This window comes from Eptatretus burgeri, chromosome 18, assembly GCF_056783735.1.
Source record: "Eptatretus burgeri isolate ZD-2024b chromosome 18, Ebu_testis_v1, whole genome shotgun sequence".
NCBI lineage: Eukaryota > Metazoa > Chordata > Myxini > Myxiniformes > Myxinidae > Eptatretus > Eptatretus burgeri.
Genome location: NC_140978.1, coordinates 36,486,020 through 36,501,000, shown reverse-complemented (window position 1 = coordinate 36,501,000; position 14,981 = coordinate 36,486,020). Strand labels below are relative to the sequence as shown.

The 14,981-nt window shown below is 41.4% G+C and overlaps 1 protein-coding gene across 4 annotated transcripts in view; it reads left to right on the top strand.

Moving 5' to 3' along the window:
* Positions 1-14,981, top strand: part of DNAH12 (dynein axonemal heavy chain 12) — a 323,986-nt gene that overhangs the window by 265,415 nt on the left and 43,590 nt on the right. For all 4 annotated transcript variants that reach the window (XM_085863781.1, XM_085863779.1, XM_085863780.1 and 1 more), the window contains exons 54-59: positions 112-259; positions 5,285-5,430; positions 11,791-12,005; positions 12,134-12,326; positions 13,210-13,402; positions 13,644-13,816. In XM_085863781.1, the coding sequence (XP_085719907.1) occupies positions 112-259; positions 5,285-5,430; positions 11,791-12,005; positions 12,134-12,326; positions 13,210-13,402; positions 13,644-13,816 (1,068 nt within the window). The remainder of the gene's footprint in view (positions 1-111; positions 260-5,284; positions 5,431-11,790; positions 12,006-12,133; positions 12,327-13,209; positions 13,403-13,643; positions 13,817-14,981) is intronic.

Below are 14,981 nucleotides of genomic sequence, written 5' to 3'. Positions count from 1 at the left end.
AATATTTCAGTGTTGTTTATTTTAACTTGATTTATAAATAAATAACAACAATAATATTCCAGTGAGTTAATTTTTAATTCATAATCCAAACCTCAAGCTGTTTCTCCTAAGGTGGTCAAAAGTGGCTGAGGATCTGCAGGACACTTACGACAACCTGACAGGTGATGTCCTCATCTCCTCGGGTGTGATCGCCTACCTGGGGGCCTTCACCGCAGCCTTCCGGCAGGAATGTGTACACAGCTGGACGAAGTTGTGCAAGGTCTCACTCGCATTAAGTTGTGGTTGCTTTCCTCGGTGTTTATTCATCTCAATATAAATCATTGAAATGGTTTTATGACCTCCGACACCGAAGGTGGATGGAGTTTATGTTTTCAGCCCTGTCTGTCCCTTTATTTGTCTGTCTATCCATTTGTCTATCTCTGAGCAGAATATCTAAAAAAAAAAATGATGGACAGATTTGGAGGAGATTCTATGGACAGGTTGGGTGTGTGATACGGAAGAATTGATTCGATTTTGGGGAAATACAAATACGGATATGGATACAGTATTTTTTTGGTGATTCTTCATCATTGAGAATATGGCCAAAAACGATATATCGCATGATATCTCAAAAAGTTATGGACGGATTCGGATGTGTACATTTTGTGTCAGGTTGGGTGTGTGACAAGAACAAGCCGATTAGATTTTGGTCCAGGTCCAGATTCAGATCTGGCCTATCAGTGAGCTCCAAAACATAAACTGTTCAGCCTGGTGGAGGTATTCCTGATTTTCCTCTTATTACCCCCACTACCAAAGATGAAGGAGGTTACGCTTTCACCCCTTTCTGTCTGTTTGTCTGTTTGTGTACAGGATATATCAAAAAGTTGTGGACAGATCCGGATGAAATTCTGTGGAGAGGTTTGGTGTGTGACAAGGACGAACTGATGAGATTTTGGCGAAGATCCAGATCCGGATCCGACTACGAGAATTTTTAATGTGATTCTTCACCATTGAGAGATAGGGTGAAATCGATATATAGCACGATATCTAAAAAGGTTGTGGACGAATTCGGACAAAACGAGGTGGACAGGCTGGGTGTGTGACAAGGAAGAATTGATTTGATTTTGATGAAGATCCAAATCCGGATCATGATATGAGAATTATGTAATTTTTAAAGTGATTCTTCACCATTGAGAGATAGGGCCATAAACTATATCATACTGTATAGCATGATATTTCAAAAATGTATTGGGCTTGATATGTTCTCGTGGATCAGGTATTACCTGGCGGAGGTACGCGCTCTACCGAGTGACCTTCTAGTTTGTATATCAATCATGCATCGTTTCCAAACAGGCCAGGCTCGATTTAGGAATATTTACTCACATAATACTGCGACAGTACTGCAACAATATCACTCACGAGCAGAGGTGCCGAGAGCCAGAATGGGCTCCAGGACAACACTTAGTGTCGGTCCTCTTCATCCGGTTTCAGATATAATATATTACAATAAAACCTGACCATGTAATACTATGTAATCCTGCACTCCCAGGCCCCAGCAAAGATGCAACCAACAGCCACAGGATGCATACGAAGAGAGAAAAGGAGGATCCTTCCAGATATGTATGTGTATATATGGGCAAAGGTATGATGAGATAGAGATAGAGATATAGATATAGATATTATTAATGTAATATTCATGGCAGCCTTTTTAGAGGCTGAATTGCAAATATTTTACAACATCAAAGGAAGATAAAAATGCAGTTATAACCACCATACAAAGAATGACACACGTCACAACATAAAGGAGCCACCACAAATCAACAATATGAAGTCAGGAGGTGCAGTCATGGTTGGCACGGGTGCTGCAACTCCATGATCGGCAATTCATTGAAACGATACAATAAGCTGTCATTGCATGACTTATACTGCACACCAAGAAAACTTCAATATTATGTGTTCTTTTCCCCATATTTGCACAAATAAACTCCACATGTTAGAACGCAAATTAAACTACAAATGGATGAAATAACATCTGTGCGAATCAATCTCAACCACATTTTCGTGTTTTCTTTTTTGCGAATTCCTCAATAATTATCATTCCAAAGTATGTTTGTCGTGATAGTTCACTTTCAATACTCAGCATTGCCAATGAATCGAGTCTTCCCTCCGTCATCGTGCTTCTCATGTAGTTTTTAATTTGGCTTATTTTGCTGAAATAGCATTCAGCTGATGCAACTGTCACAGGTTAAGTGCAAAAAAATTCTCACAGCAAAACAGATATTGTAGAATATTTAATTGAGCCCCGTCGTAGTGATCTGGTTCAGAAGTTGAAGTGGGCCCATAGGGTTGTCACCAAAGTTTGCGCTGTGGACACACTTCAGGTGAGTGACTTCGTCTTCCAATTGACACTGGGAGACATCAGTGATGTACTCGTATTTATTTGTGAATCTTGTGCACGCTGTGGAGATTTCTTCGACACTCAGCTCTCGATAGCTCCAAAGAAAACTTAACAAGTTATTTATTTCATTTATGGCATCAAATTGGGTGGTGAGTCCTGCGAGAACAGAATTCACAACAACATTGAAGACACTACATCGGAACTTTGCCTCCTCTTCGCTTTTGGTTTTTCCGTCAAAGGCCAGTGATTACTCATGTGTTTGCTCTTCAAAAAAAACGCTCTCTTCTTAGCTTTACGCTTCTTTGAAAACTCAGCAGGAACATTCATAGCACTGGCTACAAGGTTTGATTCAGTCAGTATATCAGGCCACTTGTTTCAAAATTTCATGAGGACACTGAAGTGTCTGAAGTTTGACTACTGAAGTTTGAAACCTCAACATCAATGGTGGCTTTGCTAGCTTAAATGACTTGTTTTCTGTTGTCTATTTCTACGAGAATTTTCAACCTATTTGCAGACATAATGATGCAGATGAATGAAGATACATACTTGATGGCACCAATAACATCATTCCTTGTTTTTGGAGTGAGATTGAGTGTGAGGAGCTTTTCCAAGGCCTCTCGTATACCACGGAGGTGAGCTGCAAATGGTCGAATACTATCAACATGATCCGTCCATCTTGTGTGACGTAATCCATGCAGAGAGGACCCGACTTTGTTTTGCGGTATGCTCCACCACTGAGAGCTACTGCAGAATATTTTGGAGATTGTCTGAGTAGTTCCAAAGAATGTAACTGCTTCAGGACACTTCATCGATGATCCTTGCTTGGAGCTTCTTGCACTTTTCAGCTCTCCAGCAAAGTATTCTTTTCAATGATGTCATAAACTCCAGAGTGTGTTTTTAGGTGTCTTTGAAGCTCATGCCAAGTAATATAACATTTCCTGTGTGCAAGGCTCTGTTCATGCTCAGGGAGTCTGTCCCACAGTTTCTTTTTCCATCTTACAGTCGTCCGTCCATCAAACCTGTGGATGATGCCAGTGCTGAAGTTGAAGGATGTGGGATCATGTGAGAAAATATAGCTTGCATGGCAAATAATACAATGCTTGTTTCATTTGGCTAAAAACAAGCCCCATCAACGACTGCCAGTTTCACTCTTTGGCATTTTGAAGCTGAAGATATTTGTTGGAAATTTGTGACCCTGTCCATCAGCAGGAAAATTTTTCGGATATCCCTGATAGCCTCCTCTCACACAGTTTTCTACTTCTGTCTGGGTTGGAATTTCAGACTTGGCTGATGACAAAGTTTGCACGTTGGAATTTGAGGCTGCTCTCAATGTTCCGTGAGAGTTCATGGCCTTGTGCTAATGATCCACCATGTCTCTCCTTCACTTTCAATTCTACGAATGCATTGTTCTTTTATATCATCAATAACGTTACCACCTTGAGATTTCTCACAAATTGTTTCCATCACTTGTGGAATTGAAGGTCTCCAGTCACTTGATAGAGAGCTACTGTCCTTAATTACACCGACATGGAACAGAGTACCGAAAGCCTTTCTGTGCTTCTTTACCCCGCTGCTCCTTCTCATGTCTTTTCTGAGCACCGGACTTGTGTTGGTAAAAAGCAGACATGGCTTACTTTTTACAAGTTACGATAAGTACAGACTGTGCAGCGCAGTGTACAGGATGTACTGCATTTAGACTGGTGAAGCAATTCATCTGACATCATATTATATTCCACTGTCATTGGTTGGAACTTGGAAGTGCCGTCGTCTACACATCACTAGAGATCTTTGCTCTCATGGGTGAAACTCTTCCACATGCACACAGAAATGCCATATTAAAAAAAATAAAATAACCTATGGGGAGGTTTTCTTATTTTCGTTGTCGGAAGCACATACCGTGGGAAATTGGTGGTGTTATTCACTTTTTCCTATATGCGGATTCCTTTCTTAACTTATTTCACCCAGATGGGGTTTGCATTTACGTCATGACGTCATTGCCGCGATTATCATTATGTAAATTGTTCCCACAGTAGTTTATTTTACAAGGGAGGGTGGCAATAGCATAATACTCCTCCATGGCAATGTAATTATTTATAACTGTAATTAAATTATTTAAAATATAATGAAACAAAAAATTAATTACATACAAATAATTACAGGCCCCGATTGGGTCCAGGCCCTGGGGTAGTTACCCCCCTTCCTCCCCCCTCCCCCTCTCGGCACCCCTGCTCACAACATTCTCATCCCAGCAGACGCAAACTTTGTCATTAAACATGATTCCAGGTTGTTTAAACCAATCCTATAATCACGGATCGGTGTGTGTGTGTGTGTGTGTTTTCTGAGCCAATTATATCCAGACTTTTTCCAAAGGATCAGCATGACCCCAGTTAGTGCATTGGGTTATTTTTATATTTGCCGGTGGTCTTGGAGGAGGTGGTGGGGGGCGGACGCAAATTCTCCATCTAAATGTGTATCGTGTAGCGCCACCTCCAGATGGGGGAGGGTATTGCAAGTCTCCACCCTTTACAGTACAGTACAGTATTCCTGTCCCCAGGTTTTCCAGTGCAGTGAGGTGTTTTGAATTACACAGCAAAAGATATTTCCGAGAGGTACTTTGAATAACACGTTTGAATAAGGATAACAACATAAGCCTCCTGGCCTCTCTCGTAGTTGGCGGGTGCTGCTCGTGTCAATAATTTGACATCAGTATTGGAGCAGAGTAATGTAGAGTACATTGAATACAATAAATACAAATTAATTCCAAGAGACTCTCTTCCGTTATTTCGTTCAACTTGCATTTAACTTGGTACATGAGTATGAGGATTTCCATGACGTCAGTCCTCCTTGAGATATATGTACTGAATTGAAATTATCTGTTGCTATAAAGTACAGTTTTGATATTTTCAGGAAAAGAAGATTTCTTGTTCAAATGAATTTTCGCTGAGTAAGACTCTCGGTGAACCCATCAAGATTCGAGAGTGGAACATTGCGGGCCTGCCCACAGACAACTTCTCCATCGATAATGGCGTCATTGTTCATAACTCGAGGCGATGGTAAGAAAGTTTGTGTGTGTGTGTGTGTGTGTGTGTGTGTGTGTGTGTGTGTGTGTGTGTGTGTGTGTGTGTGTGTGTGTGTTGTTGTTGAAAATCAATTGCACTGTTTCTTATATATTGAAACATTGAAATAAATACCTTTTTAAAGTATTTTCATTGGTTGGTAGGGGTTGCAGTAGAGTACGTGGAAATCGGTTAAAATGACTGCTTTTGTATTTGAATATTCTCAATTCAGTGGTAAGGAAGATGGACGTGCTGGGTAAATGTCAGTGTGATCTGCAAGGTCAGGTATGTGCGGTATGTGTTCACCAGTAATGTAAGATAGTATATTTTTTTTTGTGGAAATGACTCCTAGTGGTTTAAAGATCCTGAGAATAACTCCAGTTATTTCTTAGTGCATGTTTTAGATCAGGGTATCGTAATTAAATGTAATGTCAGGTATGCATCTCGATCACATGTAGAAAGACACTGAACCTTCCATAATGTCTGTGTCTAAGAATCTTCATTTCTATGAGCATATGTTTTTTGTTTTTATCCTTCATTATTGGTCCTAAATGCTATTTTAAAGCACTTGCTACGCCTTGCAGCGTGAGTCTGGCGGGAAAAAATATCAAGCACTGTCAACGGCGGTTGATTTACCTCATAGAGCTTGTGGTGCCGCCATTATGGCCGAGTCGCCCCGCCCATCACGCCGATCAATGATTAATGCCAAGTGAGATGGGAGGGCCGAGGGCTTTATCAACGATGCACATGCCCGACCCGAAGTTATAAAAGGCAGGTGTGCCAGGAGAAAGAGGAAGAGTTATGTCTTGTCCCTGGCACTGCTCACTGCACCAAAACCTGCGGGAGAAAACAGCTGCGTCATACCTCACCGAATGAACCGTGTCTTTCTTGCTCTTCTCAGCCAGCGGCACGGAGCAATCGTCCAGCCCCTCTGCCCACCGTGACTGAGACATCTTGCCATGCTCTGCTTGGGTTTGCTCGCCAAATTTTATTTTCTTGTGAATTTTCAAATGTCTATCTCCTGTGGCATGTCTGAAAGGCCTTTAAGACAAATAATTAAGGAATCCCGTTTGTTCGTTGGCATCAAGGGCGGTTATCGGTTGGGATTAAGGGGTTATTTTATTGCTCTCACCAAAGGAGAGGGTGTTCTGTTTGGGTCCATTTGTTTGTTTGGAAGTCGATCTAGTCGAAAAAATAAATTCTGATTTTTTTTTTCTACCCTTATTATCAGTATTTCCGTTGATATGTTTGTCTGTCTGTCTGTGCATGTTGGGTAGTCAGTCGATCGAGTCAAAAAAAATTTTTTTTTTTTGATCTACCCTTATTATCAGTATTTCCATCGATATGTTGGGGAGTCGATCCAGTCGAAAAAAATATATATTTTTTGAAATTCGTTCTGCCCTTATTGTCAGTTTTTCCGTCGATATGTTTGTCTGTTGGGTTCGATCCAGTCGAAAAAATTTTTTTTTTGAAATTTGGTTAACCCTTATCACTTTTTTCCGTCAATATGTTTGTCTGTCCCTCTGTTCGATCCAGTGCTCCGTTAATACAATGGCGATTTTGATGAAACTTGGTGGGTGGGTTCATACCATGACCTAGTTGTGTGCAAATGAGAATCGTTGCTATGGACACCACCGTTGCCTAGCAACGGGACTTTGAAATTTTTTAAAAATCATAAAAAAATTATTTTTTCGAAAATCAAAAATCGGGCCACGAGCGACTGTGGACAGTACATTCAGCCATATTGTCAAAAATTTCCAGCCGGATCCTATGAAAACTGTCGGAGAAGATAGACTTTGAATGAACCCTGGTCGAAAACAATAAAAAAATGAAGTTCGTTATATCTCAGAGACTATGAGTCAGATATACATGAAACTGGTATGGTAGGTTCATGGTATGTCCTAGTTATGTGTGAGAAAGAACCGTTGCTATGGACCCCTCAGTTGCCCAGCAATGGCCGAAAAACCTCTAAATGTGGGGGGTATTTTAACGAAAAAAACAATCTGCAGCATTAACCCTTGAAGCTAGAATCATGAATTTTCTTGTGCTTAATCCTCAGGTCATTCCCTATCGAACGGGCCTATCGCGTCAGGTTCTATTGGGTAGTCGACTACCCATGTCCGCTTACCAGCTTGTCTGTTTGTTTGTCTGCACATAACTTTTGTGTTTTTCTCCGCAACCGCTTGTCAGATTGAGACAAAATTTTCACCATAGGTGCAACTACTCATGTAGAATGATCTCCTCATAATTATGATATCATAGCTCATGGGGTATGACAGCCATGTTGAAAAACTTTGGACCTCTTTTTCTCTGAAACCGAAAATTGAAACTTGGCACATGGCAAGTACTCCTCGTGGGGAATAAGGGTGATTTTTTTAAATGATGTCATTGGTGCCTTCATTATGACATCATAATTGCATATGTAGAACGCTACATCTGATCATTATGAAAATTTTTGAGGGTCATCTGTGGATAAAATGGTCTACAGAAAAAATTTTTATGACGTCATCGGTCAAGTGATTCGGCAGCCATCTTGTTTTAAGAAAAAAAAACCTTCAAAAATCTTCTTCCCTGAAGTGGCTGAACAGATCGAAGTGAAACTACACATATTACGTACCCCATATCTCTGAGGAAAAAAAAGGTTCAGACAAATGACATCAAAGGTCATATGGTTTGGCAGCCATATTGGATTTACCCTTAAACGTATAGATAAAATCTCCAGAACGGCTGGACAGATCGAGGGGAAACTTCACACAAATGTTCCCCAAGCCTTGGGTGTACAAGTTTGTTAAGAAATAATTGACAGGTCACATGGTTTGGAAACCATATTGGATTGAAGAAAATATTAAATAATGTTTTCTCTGGAACCACTTAATCAAACTATATGAAACCTCATAATTATGATCTAGTAATGATGGGGATTACATGTTTTGAATTTCAACTTGATTGGCCACATGATCTGGCAGCCAGAATTATTTATTTATTTTTTACCCGAGTTCTTTTTGATGTTTGTGTGTGTGTGTGTGTGTGTGTGTGTGTGTGTGTGTGTGTGTGTGTGTGTGTGTGTGTGTGTGTGTGTGTGTGTATACACAGTAGACTAGGCGTAAGTCGTCACCATCGGGACCGAGAAAAAAGTGACGACTGAGAAATGTGACGACTTACGCGTATGCGAACATTCATGATGACCGTGGGGTGAAGGATTAAGTCGCGCGTGGTCTGGACACATATGTGTGAGAGCCGGCTATTGTACCAAAAGGAAAACACAATCCTCAGGGCAGAGGTGGGCGTGAGTTGGTGAGTTGGAAAGTGATCAAGCAAAGATGGAATTCATGAATCAGTTTATCAAAAGTAAAGATAATGAACAACTATGTCAGACAACTCGTATACCATCGGTGATGGTATGGTGACAAATTACATGACACACAGTCATCGTGGTGATGATTACCACTCAATGCCTATGTGTAAGTGAGTGCGGTAATGTACAAAACAAGCCAATATAAAACCATGATCGGACTTCAACACTAAGCTCGATCGATCCTTTACTTCTTCGCGAAATAATCCGTTATGTTTGACTGCCTCAAACTCTTGGGCATCTGGTGCATGAGAAAGGATTCAAACCGGTCATTGTATTCCATGATGTTGGCTGGGCAATCCTCCACCGAAAGACAGTATCGGCCGAATATTTGGCCGAATCGGCCGAAACCGAATATTTGACTGAGCCGACATTTGCCGAAAGCAGATGATGAGCGCGTCATCGACATCTTCAAAGGACACACATTTCACGCATTTCACACTTCCCACCGGGCCTCACGATCTTCTCCACTTGTCCAAATATCTTGCCCTTATTCTTCAAGATATCGTTCAATGTCTGTTGTTTGATGTCCAACTTCTCAGCTATGTCTGTTTTCTTCATCAGTGGATTTGCCTCGCAAAACTGGATAATGTCGTATTTTTCTTGGTAGGTTTTAGTTGTAAGCTTACGCTTAGTCGCCATTGTCCTGCCTGCAGTGCGATCAACATGTGTACGCAGTTATAAATAGCCTATCACTGGCGGTGTAAACCAATGAGCGAGCATCACGATTCCATGAAATCGGGATTCTCACGAGGCAGCAGTTCCGTGTGACGACTTAGGAGTGGTAATTTACTTGAGTTTCCATTATGTGGGAATGGACAACATCTGACGACTAAGACGAAGTGACGACTTAGAGATGACGACTTACAGAGGGATGACCCTTTATTCAAAGGGATTTAACATGAGATAAATTCAGGACTTTTTGACGCTGCCAACTTAGGCGAAGTGACGAGTTACACGCTGCCGACTGACACCTAGTCTACTGTATGTATATATATATATATATATATATATATATATATATATATATATATATATATATATATATATATATTGAATAAGGCTCACTTGGATGTGCCTGGATGAGTTTGAGGGTCGAGGAGTAGCAGCTGAAATGTGAATCCTATCCAGGTTCCTCCTGATGACTTCATTTTATATTTCTGCTTGTTCGGGTTCCTTTTGATTACTCCAATGCAAAACTGTACCGATTTGGTCTTCCATTTGGTTTGATTTGAATTTATTTTAATCCCATTCTGAATTCCATTGATTAATGATTTTTAAAAACGTCATGGGTCAGGGTCAGGTGTCCAATCAAAGCGGGACGTCATGGTACCCGGTCATCACTGCCAGCAGTTATAAAGTGGCAGTTCTAATTATGTCTCTTATTAATTACGTAACACACCAGTACACAAACACAAACAACACACCACACAAAACAAATCCTGGCGAGGATCTGCAATCTCTGATTGCTCTTTTTCTTGCTGTTTGTTACATCATTTATTTTTGTGCATTTCTTCATGCTTGTTTCCTTTCCCCATTCCATTTGCTTTTATTAAATATACCTGGTCGTGGGATGAATGGTGGCTGTCATGGTTCCTCTGGGGGTGGTCAAATAACAACCGATTGGAGGGTAATTGGTCATGGCAATCACAAGCACACTTGGTCAGCACCAGCCGCCTCCGGCGAGCTTGGCCTGATTGGTCCAGCACGGTGGTGCTTAAATAGCATAGAGCTTGGTTGGCTCAACGGGTCAAACAGGCAAGGTAGCAGAGATCAAAGGCCGCGAACCTACCCGGAACCGCCGACTCAACTGACTTCTATGGTCGTGATTAAAACGACTCGTCAGGTTGGTCAACTGATGACTATTACAATATGTATTATATAATGGAATGTAATATAAGGGCTAGGAATGTATAATCCATAAAAGCCTTTAGCAAGGAAGGTAAACATCTATTGGTCAAGCAATATGCCAACGTTTGAAAGGGAGATGACATTGCTGGATTGACTGACTGTCTGGACATGGCTGAGGTCGTGGACCCAACTTTTGGAGGGTTTCAGGGTCGAAAGGCTCAGAACCTGAATGAAGAATAGAGTGGGGTGTATGTGCTTGGTGGTGGACATTATATTTCAGGTAAGATATACTTGATTTAATATATTGTCTTGGTCTTGAGGAGTCTCAAAGAGACCTCCCAGAGTTAAAGTAGTTATTTAATCGTTATATTGCTTCGTTTAACTATCTAGCATCTGTGTTGATAGATCTGCGTTGCGATTGTGTATTTAGAAATCCCATATGTGTCATTTTTCCCATTCCATATTATTTTTTCCAAGCCATTTGCTGCACATTTTCCTCACACATGAACACATTTTCAAAAAACACGAACACACAACAAAGGATATCGCACCAAGGCCCAAGGCGAAGGTGGCTCTTCCCATGGATGAGTGGGGGGGATGGGGGGTGATGGTTCGAGCTCAGGGGCTTTGAGGAGCTATAAAAGGCTACGTGTTAAGCCTCTGGAGAGGAAAAGTGGAGAAAGGCGTGGAGGAGGATAACAGACTTGGAGATCTGAAGCTCTCAAGGGTTTTCAGACTCTGTTGTAGACTCCATTATTATTATTGTTGTTATTATTATTATTATTCGCATGAAAGTGAGGGTTCTCTCGTCTTTCTCCCTTTGCATCCTTCTATCTGTTATTCCTTTTGCTTTGCTCGCTTGTGTTTCTTTCTTTCACTCTCCTTGATTTGTTGATTCATTTCTCATCGCACCATTTGTCTTCATCATTCATTCTTTCTTGCATCTTCTGTTTCTGTCCTTTCAAGCTCTTCCTTTTTTCTTCACCTTCAGCCCTTGTACACCTTCACTTTCATGTTCCCACGTCCGATAGCTGCGTTGCTGGACCCTCTGCCTCATCTACAGCACCCAAAGATCAATGTAAATAATAACAATGTACCTAATGGTCTCTATAAAAAAATATTTGAGTTTCTCTGTTGAACCCCCATAACTCCAGGCCACTCATGATTGACCCAGAAGGCCAGGCAAACAAGTGGGTGAAGAATGCCGAACGTGATAACAAGCTGACGGTGATCAAACTAAGTGATGGTGACTACATGCGCAGCTTGGAGAACTGTGTGCAGTTTGGCACACCACTTCTGCTTGAGAACCTGGGCCAAGAACTGGATCCTTCGCTGGAGCCGCTTCTGCTCAAGCAGACTTTCAAACAGGGTGAGTCCTATTTCCTAATAGTCAAATGTTCCTTTTCTATTTCCTTATGTATCACAAACCAAGGTGGTGCTTGCATTGCCTTTTTTTCTTCTTTGGTATCTCTGTTTCCCAATGCCTCCTCCATCCAGGTGGTGTGGAGTGCATCAGGCTTGGGGAAAATGTTGTTGAGTATTCGAGAGATTTTCGTTTCTACATCACTACCAAGTTAAGGAATCCTCACTACATGCCAGAGCTTGCCACCAAGGTCTCACTGCTCAACTTCATGATCACTCCCGAGGGTCTGGAGGATCAACTTATTGGGATCGTAGTAGCCACGGAAAAGTGAGGACTTAGTTTATTAGTTGGTAATATCATCGTGTAGATGAGCCACAAACACTTTCTTTTCACTTTATAGACGGCCACGTTTAGGACCCTTGGATCCTAAGCCAGCCACCCTAGCCACTAAGCAAACACCACGCTAACAGTCATTTAATTGTATCAAACCCCAACTCGAACTAAACAAGTTTATCATGACCATCCGAGTCTGCAACTGCTTTTTTCTGCAGTTATCTTTATCTTGTGCCGGAGCTGTGCATACATCACCAGCATGACATTCGGAGATATCATTATTTTTAGAACTTCTTCATTTGTACGCAACTGTACAAATCTGTGGGGTAGCGTCATTGGCTGATGGTATGGCTGTGCTCTTGATCCAGTGCCTCCTGCTGGTTAGGGCAGGAATTTGTAATTTGTTCATGGTGCTGGCGATAACTCACCGACTCTTCATGGAGGCACTATGGGATCTTTAACGTCTACCAACGAATGCTGGCAGACGCAACACCGATTTAACGTCCAACCGAGGGACGGCACACACATTGATGGATCAACCTGTCTGTGAAGCACCACAATGACAGTTTACAGTTGGGTCGAGATTCAAACCCAGGCTGGACAGCTCAGAGGTGAGTGTGCATACCCCTAGGCCATCCTGTTAGCCCTTTCACATGAACTACAAGGACATTAGTAGAAAATGGACAAATCAACACAATGTATGGGGATTTAAACCAGATTTCAGAGGGGAACTCCAAACAGGCTAGCCAAGCACATTTCCTTTGACAATCATATGACAACTCTATGCCCTGAAAAAAAACCCAACTTTGTTCTGTCAAGCCCACTTTTATCAGAACCTTTTATGATGTCTTGGCATGGTTATCCCCTATTTGTCTAGACCTGAGCTTGAAGGTGAGAGAAATGCTCTGATTATACAGTCTGCCACAAACAAGCGGCAGCTGAAGGAGACCGAAGATAACATTTTGGAAACCTTGCATTCGTCTACGGGTAACATATTGGAAGACGAGTCGGCCATCGAGATACTGGACTCTGCAAAAGTCATGTCCAATGATATATCGAAAAAGCAACAGGTAATGGTACAGAGGTATTCATTTGGCATGTAGTATTTTACCAGGTAACTTTGTTATAAATAGTAAGTTCATTTAATCCTAATTGTAAGCTGATAAGTTTATGAGTCACTTGCCTCCTGAGATAATGCATCCGAAAGGTTGCTTTAGACTCATCTCTTCATCATCGGAGGAGGTTTGATGTTTCTCGGGGAAATGTGCTGTTGATTGAAAACGTGTCTGATCTTCATATTGCACTGCGAAGATTGCCGAGAAGACCGAGCTGAAACTGGCAGAATCTCGTGAAGGTTACCGACCCATAGCTCAACACTCTTCCACACTCTTCTTTACCATTACACAGCTGGGAAACATCGACCCCATGTATCAGTACTCACTCACCTGGTTCGTCAATCTGTACGTCAATTCTATTCACGACAGGTGAGTCAGGGATAGCAACATGCCTCCACATTGAGCAGATTGCCATAAAGCTCGACAAGATACGTAATCAGATGTTAAACTTTGATCTTAAAACACTTTTAAATGACCTACTTATCAATGTCTTTCCTGTAAAATTCATTATGTAATGAAGAGGATACACATTGAGGCAATGATGTCCCCCGTACAGATCATTTCATTTGTTATCGAGGATTTCTCCACCTAAGCCAACTGTATGTAGCAGGAATATGTGGCAGAAGATCGTATTTCTCATTTTAACCACCCTTAACATCATATTGTTTCCTTCGTTTTTATCTCCTCCCTCATCATTGCCAGTACATTTCATCTCCTGCCAAGCATGGCCTTCATTGTAGCACAGGAGGTGCGGTGTTTCGATGGCACAAGTTTAACCTCCATGTAAAACTCATTTCTAGAATACATCATCATCATCATCATCATCATCATCATCATCATCATCATCATCATCATCATCATCATCCACAACCATCATCATCATCATCGTCATCATCCACAACCATCATCATCATCATCATCATCATCATCATCATCATCATCATCATCATCATCATCATCTTCATCTTCATCATCATCCACAACCATCATCATCACATTATGCAGAATGATGGGACAAACGAATCAGTTACTAGGCTACAATCCTGGTTGGGTTGTCACTCTGACTTAGGAAGTCAGGGCAGGATTTTGGAATTTGTTCATGGTGCCAGTGATAGCTCACCTAATCTTCTTGAAGGACACTGTGGGATCTTTAATGTCCACCAACCACTGCCGGCAGATGCGATGCCAAGTTCAACATCCATTTTAAGGACGGCACACACAGCGATGAATCACCCTGCCTGTGAAACACACGGATGACGGTTTACATCTGGACTGAGATTTGAACACAGGCTAGACAGCTTAGAGGGGAGTATGCATACCTCTAGGCCATCTTGCCAGCCCTCAGACCATCTCACAGTGTCCAAATAAATTTTGAGTGGAGAAATTAATATCTCACCTTGAAAATAATATTTCTTTATCTGCAAATGCCGCTGGAAGCATTGTGTATGAGTGGCTTTCTATATCAAATGTCAAATGAAAAAGCCAATGAATATATCTATACTAAGAAATGGCTGTGTGTGTGTGTGTGTGTGTG